The sequence below is a fragment of the Pyrus communis genome, chromosome 13, assembly GCF_041283825.1.
Source record: "Pyrus communis isolate YQ-2024b chromosome 13, ASM4128382v1, whole genome shotgun sequence".
In the NCBI taxonomy this organism is placed as follows: domain Eukaryota; kingdom Viridiplantae; phylum Streptophyta; class Magnoliopsida; order Rosales; family Rosaceae; genus Pyrus; species Pyrus communis.
In genome coordinates this window covers 23,346,562-23,362,172 of record NC_142577.1, presented here as the reverse complement: position 1 = coordinate 23,362,172, position 15,611 = coordinate 23,346,562, and the positions used below count along the sequence as shown (strand labels likewise).

The following is a 15,611-nucleotide window of genomic DNA, read 5'->3' as shown; positions in this document are numbered from 1 at the left end:
TCTACCAACTGATCCACGGAAGAGACATAGCCAACAATGATCTCGTTGCGAGTTACTTTCTCACGAACATAATGGTAGTTGACTTCGACATGCCCCATGTGTTGTTGATAGACCGGATTAGATGCGACATAAATGGCACTAATGTTGTCGCACCAAATGCGTGGAGGAGCAAGAGGAAGATGAAGCTCACGGAACAACATGTGATACCAAGAGAGAGCAACGACTGTGTAGGCAATTGACGATATTCCGCTTCAGTACTGGAGCGCAAGACACCACGTTGCTTCATGGAGCTTCAGGAGATAAGGTTGTCGTAAAGGAAAATACAATAACCACCAGTGGAATGACGATCATCAAGATCACCAGCATAGTCCGCATCATCATAGGTAGTGAGTTGGAGAGAACTTAGGTAGTAGACAATGCCATGATTTGGAGTAGCTTTAAGATAACTGAGGATACGCTTGACTGCAACCCAATGGACCGTAGTGGGCTTATGCATAAAGTGGCAAACCTAATTAACAGCAAAGGTAATGTCAGGACGAGTGAAGTAGAGGTACTGCAAGGCCCCCACAACACTACGAAACTCAGTGATATTAGACAATGGTTTGCCATCCGATAGACTGAGGTGGCGACCACTAATTGTTAGGGTCGAAATAGGCTTGCATTCCAACATGATGGTACGTTTGAGGAGATTAGTGATATACTTGGTTTGTGTAAGATGAAGACCTGTGGTAGTGCGATGAACTTACATCCCTAAGAAATAATTGAGAGGTACAAAATCCTTCATGGAAAATAGGGTGCCCAACTGATGAATCAAATGGGCGATATGAGCCGTGCTATTGCCAGTAATAAGAATGTTATCCATATATATTAACAAGTAAATAACCACGGAACCATAGAAAAAAAAGTAAATAAGAAAGAGTAGGCATGAGAGGAGACAAAACCCAAATTTTCCAAGTGTTGAGAAAAATATTGGAACCAAGCACAATGAGCTTGTTTAAGACCGTATAAGGACCGCTGCAATTTGCACACATGAGTAGGACGTTGAAGATCAACAAACCCTGATGGTTGCCGCATATAGACTTCCTCAGTCAAAGAGCCATGAAGAAAGGCATTTTGAACATTGAGTTGACAAAAAGGCCAATTGTAGTGAATAACAATAGAGAGAATTAACCGAATAGTCGCATGATTGACAATGGGACTAAATGTCTCACATAGTCTAAACCTTCTTGTTGATGAAACCCATTAGCCACTAATCGTGCTTTGTAACGTTCAATTGAACCATCAAAGCGCCACTTGATTTTATAGACCCATTTGTTCAGGAGAATGTTCATAGTGTGGTGAAACGAGACCAAAGTCCAAGTGCCGTTTCGTTGTAATGCATTGAACTCGTCTGCCATTGCCTTGTGTCCCTCGAAATGTTTTTTAGCCTGACTAAAACATGTGGGCTCAACCAAGTCGTTAGCAAAAGTAGTAACACAAGCATATTTGGGGTTAGGTTTGCGAATACCAATTTTGCTTCGAGTGATCATGGAATGGGACAAGTCATTTTGCCTCAGGAGTAGATGAAACTGGCGGTGTGGGTATAATTGGTGGCATTGCTACAGGGACCGGTGCAGGTGAAGAAGTAGGGGGTACAGTCGAGGGTAAGGCAGAGGGAACAATATGGACTGGATCTAGGGAAGAAGTAGGAGGTATGGTAAAGGTGATGCAGGTGGTAATGTGGAGGTTGATGGTGGATGTGGTTGCGGAAGTTGGTGGGAATATTTGGGGCGTGGAGATCTGTGAGTGTAGACTTGAAGACGACGTTGGGTAGGTGGCTGTGGTGTAGGATAAATGGTTGAAGTGTTAAGGGAAGGGGCCTGCAGGATGGGGGTGGTGGTAGCAGGAGGATGAGGCGATGTGCCAATGGCAATGACGGGGTCCATAGACAAGGGAGTCGAGGAAGGCGATGTAACTATGGAGTCTTTATATGGAAAACTATTCTTATCAAACACCACATGGTGAGAAAGAAAAACACGTCCCATAGAGGGATCCAAGTAGCGATAACCAAGATGATTCAAAGAATAACCCAAGAAAACACAACGTTTTGAATGAAATTGTAATTTAGTAGTATTATACGGATGCAAATAAGGAAAGCATGCACAACCAAAAACTTTGAAAAAATTATATTGAGGAGGTTTTTGAAACAATTTTTCATACGGAGAAATATTGTGTAAAAGGCGAGTGGGCAAACGATTAATTATGTAATTAGCAGTGTGAAAGGATTTGGTCCAATAGGGAATGGGTAGACCAGATTGAGCTAAGAGAGTAAAACCAATTTCAACTAAATGTCGATGTTTACGTTCGGCCAAGCCATTTTGTTCAGGATGATGGGGGTAAGTGAGGCGATGTAAAATTCCATGGTCATTAAAAAAATTTCGAAAACCATGATTAACAAATTCACCGCCACCATCCGTTTGAAAAGCCTTAATATTAACACTAAACATATTTTCAACCAAGTTTTTAAAAGTAACAAAAGTGGAGAAAACATTAGACTTTAAGCGTAGGGGATAAAACCAAGTATAACGAGAGAAATCGTCCACAAAAATCATGGAATACTTAAAACCAGCAACTGAGAAAAAAGGTGAGGACAAAACATCAGAATGAATTAATTCTAAAGGTGAAGAAGACATGGATGAAGATAAAGAAAATGGCAATTTATGACTTTTACCTAAAGTACAAAATTGACAAAATCTTCTAGAAAACAAGCCTTTAATTGTCAATTTATTTGCAGAAACTAACTGTTGTAAAATTGAAAACGAAGGATGTCCTAACCTAGAATGCCACAAGGCATCTGTTACATGTTCACTTAAGAAGCAAAAATACCAGGTGTTTGATGAGAGGAACGGCAAGGATAAAGTCCAATACTCAGGCCTTGTAAAAGGGTCATCCCCGTCCGTGAATCTTGCACACGAATCATCCGTAAAACAATTTAAGGAAATGACATTAGTGGAGGCTTGAGGACAAAATAGAGTATTATGTAAACGAAAGGAAGTAGTTTTAGTGTGAAGAAACGAGTCACCAATTTTGAAGATTTGCAAACCTGGACCACCATGAACACCATGAATTTGATCAGTTCCATGATACTCACGAGGGTTATGAAGTTGTCCCACATCATTGATTATGTGGGAATTGGCACCAGAGTCAAAGAGCCATTGTTGTACAGGCGAAGCAGCAGGAGCAGTGGGACGCGCATAGGGCAAGGGGGCAGCCGCATAAGCTTGAAGACGAGACAAATGAACCCTTCCTTCATATGACATATTGAGATGATTGAAGTAATTAATAACCGAATGACCATAACATTGACAAATCCGACATTGAATACGTCCAGATGAGAAGGTCTGGGAGGCAGAAGCAAAACCACAAGAAATAGGAGCTGGGCCAAGGATGCCATTAGAAGAGAATGGCTGTCCACGAGAAGAAGTTGGTGCAGGAGAAGAATCATTGATGTAGTTGTGGGAGGAGACACCACCACAAGCATAGCCTCCATTGTGACCACCGCAGAACAAACCACCATGGCCACTACGCACAACATCAAAGGCAGAAGTGCCGATATCAGAAGGAAGAGAGAAAGCAATGTGTCGTTGTTCTGCACTTAGAAGTAAAGCTTCCAAGGCATTGTAGGTGTTGGGAGTATCACGAGCTTATGCAGAAGCAACAATGGTCTCATATTGAGGACCAACCTTGCTCATAATGATGACAACTAGATCAGACTTAGAAATAGGGGCTTCAGAAAGGGCAAGATTATCGGCAAACACATTCATTTTGTCGAGATAGTCAGTAATATAGAGATCACCATGAAAAGTATTCATTAATTCAGTACGCATCTAAATAATACGGTTCTGAGACGTAGAGGCATATCATTCTTGAAGAGATGACCAAGCAGAGGCCGAATCAATTTTGTTGACAATGGTAGCAAGAACCTTGGGAGTAAGAGAACTAGTAATCCAGGAGAGAATCATCTGATTAGTTTGTATCTATTCACTATACAATGGGTTAACTTTGTTAGTGAATTTTCCATTGTCATCAAGAAGGAAGGCAGACGGGCATTTGTTTTCATCGGTAACAAAAGAGAGGAGGTTGCGGCTGCGCAGAAAGGGAAGAAACTGAGCACACCAAAGAGGATAGTTGTTGTGGTCGAGTTTGATGGTGAGGAAGTTCATGACAGAAGGAGCAGCAACAATGGAAGAAGAAGACGCCATGATTGGGATAGGACCGAAAAAAAAAATTTAGACTATGAACCTTTGTCCTGAGATACTGGTTCTTGATACCATGAAAAATGTTATGTATGAATCTCAACTCAATGAATGAGTGAGCCAATTATCATTGGTATATATACAGGGTTACAAAGTAATCATGTAGTAAGATACAAAAAACATAATTACAATCAGTATAGGAAAAGAACTACTAATCAATCTTGGACTAGGTTGCTGCTCGTGTGTCCGTGTGGGAATATGAATAAATGCCTTGGTCAGAGTTGGATTGAATCTCCTTGTCCTTGTTGGAGATGGAACATGTTGCATGAACCAGAGAAGAGACTGGTTCATCACAATGGACCACGAATATGCAAACAGAATTACCTAATTTTTGTGCTTGAAAACTTAAACTCTAATCTCTTTTCCTTTCTTTTTCTTCTGTAATTTTAGGGAAAGATATAAAAGCCACAATTTAAAGATAAAAGAGAAGAAAAAATTTTAAGAGAATAGTGCGAGGGCTTGTTAATACCAAGAATTTGTGCAGTTGACCCTGCGTGTCAATGCAAATTTTACTTATGTGAAGGTTCGCAATTAGTACGCTGGGAAAGTGTATGTTGTCGCTGAATCTCAAGTGTCAACTTTTTCTAATGAGAAACCAAAAGAAAATGTAGCAAATGGATATGTTTGTGATTCAAAAAGCTAAATTCAAAGGCCAAGGGATCCTCAGGTGGGAAAAAGGAAACCATGGACACTACACATGAAGTAGTGGAGAAATTTTCTTGTGCTTCCTTATTGGGAAAGAAGTATGAACCACTCTTTGACTACTTTATGGAGTTCTCTGATGTGGCATTTAGAGTTGTTGCAAACAACTATGTTACTGATGACAGTGATACTGGTATTGTTCATCGTGCTCATGTATTTGGTGAAGAAGATTATCGTGTTTGCCTTGAAAATCAAGTAATCAACAAGGGAGATAACTTGATTGTAGTTGTCGATGATGATGGACGCTTTACCGAAAGAATTACCGATTTCAGCAAGTGCCTATGTCAAGGATGCAAATGAAGAAATTATTGAAGTAGTGAAGGCAAAAGGAAGGCTAGTGAAGTCTGAAATGTTTACTCATTCTTATCCCTTTTGTTGGAGATCTAAAACTCCGTTTATTTACAGAACTATTCCAAGCTGGTTTATCCGAGTGGAGCTGTTGAAAGAAAAATTGTTAGAAAACAAGAAGCAGACTTGCTGGGTTCTTGATTTTGTGAAGAAAAAACGCTTTCACAATTGGATGGAAAATGCATGAGATTGGGTTGTTAGTCGAAGTAGATTTTGTTAGAAAGCAATCAAGATCCCTATCATAAAGGGCCTAGAATACGCATGTAATCAGTAATTAATATGTATATATTTCCTTCCTCTCTTGTATAGTAGAATTGCAGGACCAACCTTGTTTATAGGGAACTCTCTGTATAAAGTTAGTAGACTAATATCAATACCATTATTCTGGCCAATTCTATTCCTCAGTCATTTGATTAGATTTTACATGGTATCAGAGTAGGGCTTCCCTTAGCTTTGCTCTGCCATGCTTTCGTTAGATTTTCTCATGCCTATACAGTGAGTTTTTTCTATTTTCCATTTTTCTTGTTTTGTGTCGTCAATCCTAGCCATGGGTAATGACCAAAGCTTGGATGAAGGCAAACCAAAAACCTTTAATCCATTTTTTATTTACATCCTTGTTTCCAATGGAGAAGATTATGCAACCTGGTGCTGATCATTCTCAGAGACCCAGTTTCAACAAATGTTTTCCATCATGAATAATAAAGCGACTAAGCCGTCATCGATCGTTCCAAAAGCTTAAACCACAGGTAGTGAACCAATTATGTCCAAATTTCGAGTGCATTCTCATTAATGGTTAATCGATAGTGGAGTAATAGACCACATCACGTCTTCCCCATACTTGCTCGACTCCACCACCAAAACCTCACTGCCACCGGTTGTATTATCTAGTGGAGAAAAGGCTCATATCACTTCTATTGACAATTTGTCTTTAAATTCATACATAGAATTGAGAGTTGTTTTGGGTGTACCTAGTTTCAAAGTTGATCTTATGTTGGTTAGCAAAATTACAATGGGTTTGAGTTGTCCGGTGACATTTTTTTTTCCATATTGGTGTATTTTACAGGACTTTGCTACGAAGAAAACGATTGGTCTGGGAAAACAGTGCGGGCAACTTTACTACCTTGTGGCGTTGACTACTCAACAATCATTCCCCAACAATAAACCCTCTTGTAAACTTGTCACTATTTCGTCTATTTTGTGGCACATGCGTTTGGGTCAAATTTCTTCCAATCGCTTGGAATTTCTATCCAAAACTTCATTAAAATTCCCTTATTCTCATACTATAGTATGCGATATTTGCCCTTTAGCCAAACAAACACGACTTCCATTTGGTGCAAGTTCCATCTCTACTTCTAGTCTTTTCTCTTTTATACACTGCGACTTTTGGAGACCTCATAAAACCATTTCCCTGTCTGGAGCACATTATTTTTTTAACTATTGTTGACGATTTTTCTCGGTATACATGGATGTTCCTCATGCACCATAAATCCGAAACACAAGGCATTCTTAATTCTTTTTTTGCCTTCGTTCAAACACAATTCAATTCCAAAATACAACAAATCCGAGTGGATAATGGGGGTGAATTTTATTCTTTGCGTTATTTTTCCAAGATAATGGGGTCATTTACCAAAATTCATGCTTTTACGCACCCCAACAAAACGGGGTTGTCGAACGGGAGGCATCTTCTTGAAACTGCCAAGGCATTACTTTTTCAAGCTAATCTTCCCCTACGATTTTGGGAGAGGGTGTCCTTATTGTGCCTACATTATTAATTGACTTCCCACTCCAATCCTTGCCAAGAAAACACACTTTGAGAAACTATATCACAAACCTCCATCTTACACCCATTTGAATGTTTTTGGGTGTCTTGCATATGCCACTTCTGTTCACCCCACTTTTAAATTTTCGCCCTGCGCCATCAAAAGTATCTTTCTTGGTTATCTCGCTGGACGGAAAGCTTATCGTTGATACGATTTGGACACCAAGTTTTTTTTTTACTAATCGTGATGTTGTTTTCTTTGAAGAAATTTTTCCCTTTCAGACCACCACTCATGACCAACCCGTGGCCACCAATACCTATGCTCCAAATCTAACTACAAAAGTTCCTCTTTTCCTCCCAATATCAGACCTGTATTGTTTCTTCTCATCTATCCATGTCTGACACGCCTCCTTCTTCCTCAACTATTCCAACACATGCTCTTTTAGCCTCATCCGCTCCTTCAATTACATCGTCTCCTTCAGCATCACCCTCTCTTACTTCAGAATCCTCTCATACTTCATAATCTTCTCCTTCACCAACCAATCTTATCCCTCTACCTTTAGACAATTTTCCTTCTTTCCTATGCCACCCATTTTTGTCCCTTCTCCTACTTCATTTGAGTCCCCAGAACCACCATATGCATGACCTTTTCGCCAATCACAACGCCAAAACAACCTTTCGTTCTTCTCAAGACTTTGTCTGCTCGCAGGTGACTTTGCCCCCAGACCCTTCGTCTTCACAGTCGCTTAGCCATTCACCAGGTACTCGTTATCCTCTTTGTAATTTTGTTTCTTACCATCAATGCACACCCAAGCATTTATCATTTATTGTCAATATTAGTAGGGATATCGAACCAACCTCTTTTGCAGAAGCAAAATCACATGTTCACTGGTAATAGGTGATGAACGCCGAACTTAAGGCTCTCTAATCTAATCATACATGGACCTTCACTTCCTTTCCACTGTGCAAACATCCAATTGATTGTAAGTGGGTCTATAAAATTAAGCGTCATTCAGATGGTTCCATTGAGCGTTACAAAGCTCGACTTGTCACCAAAGGTTTCACTTAAACCGAAATCATTGATTACCATGACACATTCTCACCCACAACGAAAATGATTACTGTGCGCTGCATTCTTTCCATTTCCTCTGCTCGTAACTGACCCCTTAATCAACTCGACGTCAACAATGCATTCCTTCATGGCGACCTTCTTGAAGAAATTTACATGACACCTTTTCTGGGACTTCGGTGATAGGGGGAAAACCTAGTGTGTTGCCTCAACAAGTCCTTGTATGGCCTCAAACAAGCCTTACATCAATGGTTTGCTAAGTTCACTGAAGTTGTTCAAGTGGCTAGTTTCGTTCAGTTGAAAGCTGATTATTCTCTTTTCACTTGTAGGAGAGGTAAATCATTTACTGCTCTATTGATTTATGTCGATGATATATTGATTACTGGCAATGATGAAAATGCAATCAGTTCCCTAAAAAAATAAAAAATTTCTTCATTCCTAATTTCGTATTAAGGATCTTGGTGATCTCAAATATTTCTTGGGCATTGAAGTTTCTTGTTCAAAGAAAGGCATTTATATTTCTCAATGAAAATATGCTCTTGATATTATTAAAGATGAAGGTATATTAGGTGCCCGACTTATTTCATTCCTAATGGAGCAAAGAACTTAGTTGTCTGATACAGGTGAATTGCTAAATGACCCATCTCAGTTTAGACGGTTGGTAGGTCGTTTGATCTACCTTACCATCACATGGCCTGATATTATATATGATGTACATGTCCTCAGTCGATTTATGCATGAGCCTCGTCGACCACATATGAAGGCTGGCCTTCACATACTCAGATACCTCAAAAGTGCTCCTGGCTAAGGCCTTTTATTTCCAGCTGAGAATACATTAAAGTTGAGTGTTTTTTGTGACTCTGACTGGGCGGGTTGTCCCATCACTCGAAGGTCTACCACTGGATATTGTGTATTTCTTGGAAATTCCTTGATTTCATGGAGAACGAAGAGACAAAAAACTGTCTCACTCTCTTCGGCAGAAGCTGAATATAGTGCGATGACAGGAGCATGCTGTGAACTCACCTGGCTGCGGGGTTTGTTGCGTGACCTGCAGTTACCACATCCAGAAGCCTCATTACCTCATTGTGACAATAACGCTGCACTACATATAGCTGCGAATCTGGTCTTTCATGAGCGAACACTACATATTGAAATAGATTGTCATTTCATAAAATAAAAGATGGATCAATCATTACCAAGTATGTCACCTCCTTGCAGCAACTAGCAGATGTTTTCACAAAGCCTTTGGGTAAGGATTCCTTTTCAGTCATGATTCGCAAGTTGGGAGTTCTTGACATCCATTCTCCAACTTGAGGGGGAGTGTTAGAAAGCAATCAGGATCCCTATCATAAAGGGCCTAGAATAGGCGTGTAATCAGTAATTAATATGTATATATTTCCTTCCGTTCTTGTATAGTAGAATTGCAGGATCAGCTGCTTGTTTATAAGGAACTCTCTGTATAAAGTTAGTAGACTAATATCAATACCATTATTCTGGCCAATTCTATTCCTCAGTCATTTGATTAGATTTTACAGATTTTGGGGCACTCCACTTCCACTGTGGATTAGTGAAGACGGTGAAGGAATTGTTGTTATGGATTGTATTCGGAGGCTTGAAGAGCTTTCTGGTGTTAAGATTTTTGATCTGCACTGCCGCAATATTGATCACATTACTATTTCCTCAAGCCGAGGTCCCGAAAATGGTGCTCTTCAACATATACACTGTGTTTGATTGTTGGTTTGAGAGTGGGTTCATGCCTTATGCTTATATCCACTATCCTTTTTTTGAGAATGTTGAACTTTTTGAGAAAAAATTCTGTGGCCATTTTGTGGCTGAGGGGCTAGATCAGACTCGTAGATAGTTCTACACTTACGGTGTTATCTACAGCATTATTTGGGAAACCTACTTTTAGGAACCTCATTTGCAATGGACTTGTCCTTGCTGAGGATGGGAAAAAAATGAGTAAAAGTTTGAAAAACTATGCTTCACCAAGGGAAGTTATCGATGACCATGGGACTGATGCACTACGACTATACCTCATTAACTCTCCTGTTGTGCGTGCGGAGCCCTTATGTTTCAAGAAGGAAGGAGTTTTTGGTGTTGTCAAGGATGTATTTTTTTCCTTGGCATATCAGTTCCTTGTTCATTATGCAAAATTTGGCCTAGTAACTCTTTTAGGAGCCCTTTGAAAATACGTTTGTAAAAGGGAATTATTATTGATCTTAAAACAAACATCCTAAAATTAGTGAAATTACAAAAATACCAATTTAGTTTCGTAAATCGTGGAACAAGTTGTCACATCAACCATTCTTATAATCGTACGACTTAAGACATGGCAAATTAAAATTAATAGTTAGCTCCAATTTAATAACCTCAAGTGAAAATAAAGTGTAATACAAGGAAAACTAAATTTATAGATAAAATTTGTAAACTAAATTATATAAAAGTTGATAATTAGATTATTACTTAAGCGTTGATAAACATGCTCATTTGCTATTAAAAACACATCATTTAGTTTGTAAATTTTATCTACAAATTTAGTTTATTTAGCATTACCTCTATATAAAATTAGAAATAGAAAACAAAACAATACGAAAAGTTCCGAAACCTTCATCCACCCCCAACCTCTACATCACACAATACCCAATCCACACCGCCAACCCTTTCCTCCTGATCGCCACCAACCCCCCCTCCTCTCCCCCTCCCCCTTCTATTTCTCTATTCTTCCTCTTCTCTCTCTCTCTCTCTCTCTCTCTCTCTCTCTCTCTCTCTCTCTACTGGACTACTAATACCACTATTCAAACCAATGAAGTACTGCTGTTAATTTTTGGTTGAAATTGATTTTAAGGACTCAATGATTATATGATTCATAGCAGGAACTACTCTTGCAATTAATTTGTTTAAAAAATAGTTTTATGTTTTCTATTTGGCACACTCATGTATTCTTGCAACTCCTTCTCTACTGTTAATTCGCAGTAGAGTTTTCGCTTGAATTGCATATAGATTCAAACATAGATACCAGATTTTTATGCAGACGACGAATAAGAATTTTAGTTGGTTTTTGCGGCTAACAGGTTTTTTATTTTTCGTTCATTTTTTTGTTAGTTTTTTTACTTAGATAGGAGTTAACTACTAAATTTGGTGTGTATGTCAGAGACTAGTTAATATTGCGGGTAAATGCACGTAATCTAAATCCATAGACTCGGAATCCAGCTTGAATTTTGGTTGAACAAAAGTGCTTAACGCGTTTTCAAATATTAAAACAATGCTTTCAACAGAAACCATCCGTAATTGTTATCAATACTGCAGTTTCACTGGGAAGGAACATTTACTTTTAACCCTTTATGACCTTATCATGTGTGATGTCTATGGTACCCTTACAATTAAGTTTTGTTATAAATCGTTGTTCTACTCATTGATCAGTAGTGTGCAGTCAGCTCCATGATTTATGTTAGTTTGGTGCATAAAATGTAGCACCCAAATCAAAGTCATATTTTGGTTAATTTGATAGAAAATAATTTTAATTTAGCAAATTACATATATGTCAGATACAAAAGCAATTCAAATATTATGTTTAAGATTATATGGTGTCCCTGTTTATTAGAACAAACCGATACAATTAAACAAGCGAAAATGGGATACTCTCGCCTCTAATTAATTTCCTAGCGAGGGAGGGAGGGCTTCATAACCCATATGACATATTTTTGTGCACTGCAACAAAATTAAGCTATGAACAGAGGAAAAGGAAAACCATGTTCCCAAATTTAAGCTATTTACAATATCAAACCATCATGATGGTCGGATTCTAACGGGAGCATGGATAGATAGAAATTCTTAGAGACACTACGAAGTATCTGTAATTTGTTGAGATGGACAATCCTATTTAGTGACGGCTTGGATCCACTCCGGCAGTCTTGAGCGTCTCTGCTGTGCGAGGCCTGTAAGTATCAACCAACAGCTAGCCTTCATTGGCATAATGTCCTAAATATTACAATCCATGACAAACGTTACAATTTGACAACATAATATATTTATGGAAAATGATGAATCTAAATCATTGATCTGTTTAATAATTCTTAACCCAAATTTACAAGAAGTAACAAAACAACATATAACATTTATGTTGCTAGAATTTTGTCTGCCAGTATAAGCATTTTACAATTAGAGTAATTCGTGCGTAAAAAATTACGAGCATGTATGAATGTATGTATACCTAGTAAAAGGGTCATGCTGGACTGAATCAGGCATGGATCGGCTGCTGGGCTCCTGAATTTGGCCAACCTTCCTGAGGAAAGATTTGTTGATAAACTTGTCGGATGAGCTAACGGCAACATCTGGGTTGTCAACCTCTTGCATGGATTCCCTCTTGCTCTTGTCGACCACAACCATCGGGGCATGCATGAGCTGCTGCAGAGCACTGTGCGTCCCAATCGCCACAGGCACCATTATAAACCCTAGCAGCACAGCAACGGGTGTGTTCTGTGGCTATCTAAGAAATTTCCTGGATCGATTGCATGCATAAATTAATTAAAATGCATAACATACAAAATTTCATGATCACTTGTTAAGTATCATCATCAATCATGATGCTTAAGCGCTAGAGTATACATACCAGATGCTTGAGATGGTAGACTGAGCAGCCTCACTATCACGAACGTTTTCTGCAAATTGTTTCATCTTCGGCGCGGCGGAGGTTGCAAAAGGTCGGTTCCCTCCCACCGGAGCCAGCATTAATCTTAATTTGTTCTATACAAACCCACATCAATTCATCATTTTACCAATTAACATTATCATAATTTATATATAACGTAACTAAGGCAATCGAATCAAAACAAAGAGATTATCATGATACAAAGCAAATGATCGAAAAGAAGAATTTTAGTAGACTTACGGTTGCCCAGAAAGGCATTTTCTTTTGTTTCTAAAGTAGTAACTCAACAGTAAACAAAATTCTGGATAAATAATTTGGACGAAATGGTGATGTTTACGTGCATTCTATTCTTTTGGGTGACAAACACGTGCACTTATATAACTAGGGAGGTCGTGGCTTTTGCTTATTCATTGGCAATGGCCAATGAGAATGGCCCACTGCGACTCCTATCTAGACGGTTCTACTCCTATCCAGACGGCTGCAGATGGTGCTATGCTAAGATAGCAAACCCCTACTTGCTATAGTTGGTTTTACCATATGAATCACAAGCTCTGAATGGAAGGCATGCATGTGATATGTATGTCCATCGTTGGTGTCTTTTAAAAGTTTCAAGTTCTGCATGTGACATGCATGTCCATTGTCGTATTGTTTGGATCTAAAATTATTGGGTTGGGCCGAGTATGGAATTGTTCTCGGCCCAGAAGCTCTGTTCGAGCATTGCTACAAACCAGCCGGTTCATGGGCCGCCTAGCTAAAAGTTGGCTAAGCCCTGTTTGGAAAAGAATATTCCAGATGAAGGAAGTTGATGGGCCCTATTGCAAAGCAGATGAATGAAGTGGTTAAGTCCTAGTACAATTTGGATTCTCGACCAACAATGAATATGGCCTCAAAAGGGGGTGAGTTCAAAGTCCTAATAGAAGTGGGATTGGCCGAGATAAGATGGATTGGGGTAAGGAGTCCTAGTTCGAGTATGGTTAGGATTGGGTTTTTGCTGCTATGAATAGAGAAATGAGGGTGCAATTCAGGGACATCCAATTCAACACACAACTACCCTGCGCAAAACCTATCAAACATTTTGAGATTTTTTATTTTCTTTTTCCCACTGACACATCTTCAGTTTGGATAAACAACACTGTGAAGGCAACCGGTGAGCACCTTCAGTTTGGATAAACAGCACTGTTGCCGTAGAATCAGCCGATCGAGGAGCACCTTCAGTTTGGATAAACAATACTGCATCGAGGCTGACTGGTTACCTATCCAAGTCTCAGTCGAGAAGGGTTTCCGAATCCTTATTGGTAGAGGTCATCTTATTAGCCTTTTTGGTGAAGTAGGGTGTTACGAGTTACGAAATTCGGCGTATTGAATGCTGAGTGATTTTATGATTAGATACTCACAAGTGAGTTTCAGAGTTCGGCATTCTGACAGCCGAACCACATTCATCATTAAGACATACATCATCGTTGAATATATGTGTCTGTATAGTCTGGTGTTGATTCGACGTGCTTATACTTTCACGAATATAATCACTGTGACCGAATCCGGCGTCGACGATTTGTGAACTTCGCAGAACTAGCAGCCTTGTCTTCAGGCTCGATAATCCGAAGGCCGAGATTTGTTCATTCCTCGGTCGCAATCGCAAGATAAAGAAGTCAACAACGCGCTCAACGCAACATCAACAAATTTTACTCCTCGGCCGAGCTCGGCCAACAAGTTAGCATGCCCCGCATTCAATCGAAGGACGTAGTTAGCTTATTAGTCACTCGGCTTGCGCGCCACATAGGTTCTGTAATTTTTAGAGTCAACACATATATAGGAAAAGGGATAGTTTAGTTGTGGTCCCTGGTTCCTAATTGTTATAGACTCAAACCTTATACATTTTAGATTTTTAATTGAAGTCTCTCTCTTGCTACATAAATGACAAAATAATAATAATAATAATAATAATAATAATAATAATAGAGATGCAATAATACCAATAAAGACTCAACCGTTTTTTTTTTTGTTGGTTTCATTTACACTACCAATTTAATTATTCAAAATTGCTTATGGGTTATGATAAAAAATAAAAAATAAATAAAAATTGCTTATGTTGCATTCTAGATTATAAAAAAAAAAAAAAGGGATTTTTTTTAATTTTATAAAATGAGTACCTTTATATAATAAAATTTGGCTACATTTTATATATAAAAAATTGGTACATTTACATAAAGACGTGGGTACATTTTATAGAAAACAAAGGTTACATTTTATATTAAAGAAAGGAACATTTTAGATTAAAAAATAAATAAATTTTACATTAAAAAAATGGTTACATTTTTACATAAAAAAAATGGTACTTACAAAAAAATAGGGATACATTTTACGTATCACAAAGTGGTACATTTGTAAAAAGAAAAATGGGTACATTATAAATAAATTATAGGTACAAATAACAGGTTAAAAAAATTATGAGTACAAATAAAAGTTTAAAAAATAAGGGACAAAAAGAAATTAATATATGGGTACAAATTAAAATTTAAAAGAAAATAGGTACATTTAAAAGATGATTGCAAATTAAAAAAGAGTACAAACTAGAAATACAAATACATGATAAAAAGTTTAGCCATAAATATAATATATCAAATGTAACGTTTCTAACACTAAATGAGTATATTTAAAAATAAAACTTAATTATCTTGACATGTAAATATTTTGTTTTTGAATATTTAATGACGTTTATGAAAACCGAAGGACCTTGATCAAAATTTGAAAAGGAATAAAGTTTTAATCAATGGAGTAGAAAAAATA

The 15,611-nt window shown here is 38.2% G+C and overlaps 1 protein-coding gene and 1 pseudogene across 1 annotated transcript; one reads left to right on the top strand and one right to left on the bottom strand.

The window, feature by feature from the left end:
* Nucleotides 1-4,275: 4,275 nt before the first annotated feature.
* Nucleotides 4,276-10,362, top strand: LOC137736241 (isoleucine--tRNA ligase, cytoplasmic-like; annotated as a pseudogene).
* A 1,410-nt stretch (nucleotides 10,363-11,772) lies between these two features.
* On the bottom strand, nucleotides 11,773-13,161 carry LOC137736240 (uncharacterized). Its single transcript, XM_088682211.1, has 4 exons — nucleotides 13,065-13,161; nucleotides 12,786-12,919; nucleotides 12,387-12,674; nucleotides 11,773-12,111 (listed from the first exon to the last, which is right to left on the bottom strand). The coding sequence occupies exons 3-4, from the start codon at nucleotides 12,617-12,619 to the stop codon at nucleotides 12,057-12,059; spliced, it is 288 nt and encodes a 95-aa protein (XP_088538337.1). The 5' UTR covers nucleotides 12,620-12,674; nucleotides 12,786-12,919; nucleotides 13,065-13,161; the 3' UTR covers nucleotides 11,773-12,056.
* Nucleotides 13,162-15,611: the final 2,450 nt, after the last annotated feature.

Excerpts from the sequence above, each read along its gene's own strand:
- LOC137736240 (XM_088682211.1), bottom strand. The coding sequence starts at position 12,619 with ATGGTGCCTGTGGCGATTGGGACGCACAGTGCTCTGCAGCAGCTCATG. Across the intron at positions 12,112-12,386 it reads CAGCATGACCCTTTTACTAG|GCCTCGCACAGCAGAGACGC; the intron begins GTATACATACAT and ends TGATACTTACAG.